Raw genomic sequence first — 5,000 nt, forward strand, 5'->3', positions numbered from 1 at the left:
TGCTCAATTCATTTAACAGCCTTAGAAAATTGCAAGATGGAAAGCAATTAAATTATTGTAATTTAGTCTGCCAATTTAAACCTTAGTGCAGGTTTGGTATGTCATATTTATTCCATTTCATTTTAATAGCACTCGCTTGGTGATCTCCTTAGTAGTGACTTTCACAACGACAGTGATCTTATTCCTGCCATCTTCACTATGCTGCATGCAACAGATGTGCAAATTGCATCTGATCTTTACATCGAAGGAAGGGGCTCATTTATTGCACTGCTTGAGGTAGTACAGCTGTAGATCTATTTTTAATTGGTAGGTACAAAAGTTGGAAGGGATCATCAACTTGGATTACTCACCTCGGATTGAGTGAATGATGGTTTTATAAACCAAAACTATTCTATGTTTGCCCTGATTTCACCAAGGTTAGCTTAAAGGGTAGGGATAGGATGACTTCTAGAGGCCTGATCATTTTTTAAAGTTGATCCGAGGCGAGCAATCTGAGTGGATCTGGTCCTACTTTTGTACCTGCCTGATCTATTTTTTAGTATTCCTACAAAGGTCCTGGAGTCTACATCTATCCTGAGGGTGCAGGGGTGGGGCAGTGGTGAGAACCCTTGCCTCCCACTGATGTGGCTGGGGTTAAATTCCCAGTCTCGGCATTATATGTGGGTTGAGTTTGTTGGTTCCCTATTCTGCATGGAGAGGTTTTTCTCCAGGTACTCTGGTTTTCCTTTCTCCAAAAAAACCAACATTTGACTTGATTTTCTTCAATTGTTGATTTGAGTTCACAGTGTTCCCAATTAGTGCTCCAGCTCTAGAACTACTAGACACTTAAAAAAAGTTCCTTTCCTTTTTTTCCTTTCCTTTCCTTTCCTTTCCTCTCATAAATCAGTTTGGTCATCTTCATCATTGACTTTTGCTATTGCAGGTACATGTAGTTAATTACTTGAATCTTCTTTTGCCTTTGTCAGACGTGTTTAAGTGGTCCCAGGTGTAAACTGCAATGTAGCAACTAACTTACATGTCTTGCAAACAATGACAATAAGGATTTCTTCCTACTGTACTGGCACATTCCTTTTCTTGTATCCCTCACAAAAAGAAGAAATGGCTACCTCAAATAATGGGTTTTCAATTTATAATATTATGCTGGGTTGGGTTAGGTATACTTTTTCCGGAGTCCATTATCATAAACAATATTAATTATTAAAACCTGTTCTCCATTCTGAGAACAAAGGAATGTTAACTTTTTAAATTGTCTTCACACATTGATTCTTAAAGCACCTCCAGTCTCACTTCTTGCAATGGGTCAAGGAAGGGGGGGGGGGGGGTGGCATAGCTTGTAGGTGGAGGTAGAGGTTGTCTGAAATCAATGACTTCCCGAACCGCACCAAATTGAAGAGTAAAATCATGCGGCGTTAGACGGAGTAAACTCTATTAGGTGTCACTCCTAGGAGTCACTGGGTACGAGTCTTGACTGCCTGTTAGAAAATTTGTAACCCGTACAATTAATCTTACTCTTTGTTAGCAGAACAGGTTGATCAGTTATTCTTATTGCTGGTAACTGAGCCTTTTTGCTGCTGTTGAATTGTTTTGACACAATGACATTTTTGCAAAACCTTGGACTAAAAATAATGATGACGGTATCTCGTTTTTCCTGTCAGAATGACTCTGGTTTGTGCGTTCTCACTGTTGTTCTATGAGAAAATCTCATACTCGTACTCGTTCTCGTCCTTGAATCTAAAGTTCTCTATTACCAACATCTAGGGCCACTCAAAAACTACTATATGTACCCTTTAACTCTTTTGCTAGCCAGAGGTAAATTTCCGTTGATTATCTTTTAGGTTGCTGTAGTGGATGGACACTTGGTTCCATCAGAGAAAGTCAAGTCGTTTTCGTTAAAAGCAAAGGATGTGACATTTTGTTGTGGGCCTTATGATCACAAACTTCTTCAGGCCAGGAATGAAAAGGTGCTTTTATTTTTTTGCTTATTACTATAGGTTATTAGCAAAAAGAAATAAAGTGATCAGTAACAGGCCACTGGCAGGATCAGCCCTTAACCAAGGGCCGTACATATTCAGAGCTATATATAAACGCACTATTTTTAGAATGACGTTTCATGAGTTTAAAGTGAAGGTAGACCCATTCACTCATGGAAATAACTTTACTTTTTGTAGCTGCAATCAGAGAAAAATGTAGCACATGAGCAGCACCAATTTTTTTTTTACATTAAAAAGTTTTGAGATGTCTGTAGCTCATGATTAAAAAAGAACTAGAAACAACCACCTCTGTTCATATGTTGATGTATTAAACACATGGATGCTCCTGACACTGGCTACATTGTATGTCCTCCTCACCCATTTGTTACCAGATTAACGTGCTTATCACCTCAACACACTTTTCCACTTTATTTATTCTCCGAAATCGTCCCAAATACATCGTGTTGTTTTTAGAACCTTTTGATTGAAATTTCACATTTTTTGGCTTTGAAAAGACGGCCCGAAAAGCGGTGATACTTTGATCACTAGGGACCTTTAGATAGGAGGACGAAGACGGCTACGATGACTTCACTGGCGAAAAATGTCTGATTCGTCGAGGCCTTGTCATGTGATTTCAATACCTCAACCATTCGGTGTTTATTAGTTCAATTTTATTAGATCTCCGTCAACAAAAAGACCCTTTTTCAGGCCAGTAAAACGTACGAATGTTGACTGCATAGTGCGTTTCTATGCCAGCGAGATTCTCTTTTAAGCTAACAGGGCTACGAGGGAAATTTCTTTAAAAGATTCAAGGTCAACGCGAGTCTCGGTTGCTAGTGTTCGAGTGGAAATTCGTTTGTGGAGCTTACCAGCTAATGGATTACCATCTTGATTTCAATTCATGCGTTTATCTTTTAAAAAGTGAAACAAAAAAGATACCACTAAATTTCCAAATGGTTTCTCTTCCAACTAAATAGTTACACACTGTTTCCGCGGGGTCCCGCATCTAACAGAAAATGTTAAGATTTTCGCATTTTTTTTCAAAATTAAGTTGTTAAAATTGCCATTCAAGAGGTCCATAGAGGAAAATTTATTAAGACCGAGGGGAAAATTAAGAAATGTATTTCAGTCGTTCAAAAATAAATTTTAAAGTGAATTTAGCAGTAATAATAACCAAAATCATACTTAACATGTCATAGCACCTCATATTGGGTACACTAGAAGGAAACCTTTTAGTTGCAATTATATTTTGTCATAGTTGTTCCAAGCAAAATGCCAATTGTTTGCTTTCCTCCAAATTATAGAAATAAACATAGATTAGGTTAACTCTGAATAGCCAAAACAACAATATTTGATTCAAAAGTCCAGCTTACTAGCAGGGAGAATTTTACTGTAACATATTACTACAGCAAATAATACGCTTTCACCACATTGAAGTGGGTTAATGTGACAACAAAAATACTTAATCAGGAATTGATTTTATCTTCCAGCAATAAAACAGCAGGAGGATATAAAATTAGGTATTTTCAAAGTTTAGAAAACTTGTTGAAGGTGATTCAGTGCCACCCTCCAAAACTTTTCACAAATTTCACGCTGGCTTACGAAGTACTTCCAGTACAACAAATTATCTAACCCTGCGGACCCTGGTTGCAACACAGCTGCTTCAATAATTTTAATCCCCTTGCATTAGATTTAACTTTTAGAAAAACCATAACTTCATATTTCCGTAATAATCGTTCAAAGACATTGAGCAAAAGCATACAAAGCTACATTTGAAAGGGACATAATCCCATGTTGCAGTTTTCTGGATAAGACTTCACAGAAATAACTCCTGTTACCTTTCCATATGTAAAGAGGTCCCATGTTTTATGAGTCAATTAGTCAATGAGTCATGAGTCATGAGTCAATGAGACTCACAGTCAATATAGCAATAATTTATTGATCAAGCCTAAGCCCTCGTTTCAGTGATTAGGCCTAAGCACTCTATGAAATTTTAGCTTTAATTTTTTGGGTTATGTTAACTGCACTAACTCATTGTCTCATTACCCATTGACTCATTGAATCATAAATACTTAAGACTCATATGTGAAAAATATTTCAACATTAGATGCAATGAATTTTTTAGCAATTGCTGTAAATAATAGTAAGCATTCCTACCCTTTCAAAGGATGAATAAATTAAAGTTGAATGCAGTAAGTGTAAGAAGTAAAAAAAGTGGAAAGTGGTCCAATTTATTTAAGCTGTAATCAATTTCCATCCTTGCTTTAGTCCCTGGATAGGGTTAAACAATGGTGGTGAAGTGAACAAACTACCCCAAGGGGGTACTTATGATACTGAGACCAAACAGCGGGCAGAGTTGCTGCAGTACATTTAAGGCTATCAATCTGAAAAATGAATGGAACTGTAGAAAAATTTGGTAAGCAAGCAAGTAGCTTTTACCTAAGTGTTATGAATTATAAAATGCCAGTCATTTGTCAATTTACGTAGAACTGGTTCCCCTAAGGGGTCAGATTTCTTTAGCCTACATCCAGAAAACAAGATTCTGTTACCTTTAAGGTTGTTTAAAAAAAAAAAAGACCCCTCCGGAGAAAACTGCATCCTCATGTTTGGATTCTCATTGATTAAATGACTTTAATGATATTATGCAAATTTGTTCTACAATAATACTGAAATACCATAAAAGTATTTTTAACTCAACTTTTTTGCAAAGTTTACTCCTTGAGCCACCAGCTTCAACTTTGATACATTGTTCTAAAAGCCAAAGCCGTTGTATAGCAGTGGTGGAGGTGATGATTAGTCACTTTGTTTTGGTTCAAATGAAGAAAGAAAGTCAAAGTAATGATCGCACTTCAACCCTTTCACCCCTAAACCGACCATACTTGGTATTTTACTCTGTCTAAACCCAGAGTATTTCGCTCCGTCTAACACCAGACGATTTTACCAGTCAATGGGGAACCCCATGGAGTCACTAGTCTCACAGTACTTCTCAACATAAAGAAAATGAATTCTGTGGACTTGAACATTCCCAAA

At 37.0% G+C, this 5,000-nt stretch overlaps 1 protein-coding gene across 1 annotated transcript in view; it reads left to right on the forward strand.

The window, feature by feature from the left end:
• The window catches only part of LOC138038045 (intermembrane lipid transfer protein VPS13D-like), a 35,478-nt gene that overhangs the window by 6,202 nt on the left and 24,276 nt on the right, over positions 1 to 5,000 (forward strand). Inside the window, exons 6-7 of the mRNA XM_068883870.1 lie at positions 130 to 276; positions 1,836 to 1,961. Of these exons, the coding sequence (XP_068739971.1) occupies positions 130 to 276; positions 1,836 to 1,961 (273 nt within the window). The remainder of the gene's footprint in view (positions 1 to 129; positions 277 to 1,835; positions 1,962 to 5,000) is intronic.

The sequence above is a fragment of the Montipora capricornis genome, chromosome 1 (assembly GCF_036669925.1).
Source record: "Montipora capricornis isolate CH-2021 chromosome 1, ASM3666992v2, whole genome shotgun sequence".
In the NCBI taxonomy this organism is placed as follows: Eukaryota; Metazoa; Cnidaria; class Anthozoa; order Scleractinia; family Acroporidae; genus Montipora; species Montipora capricornis.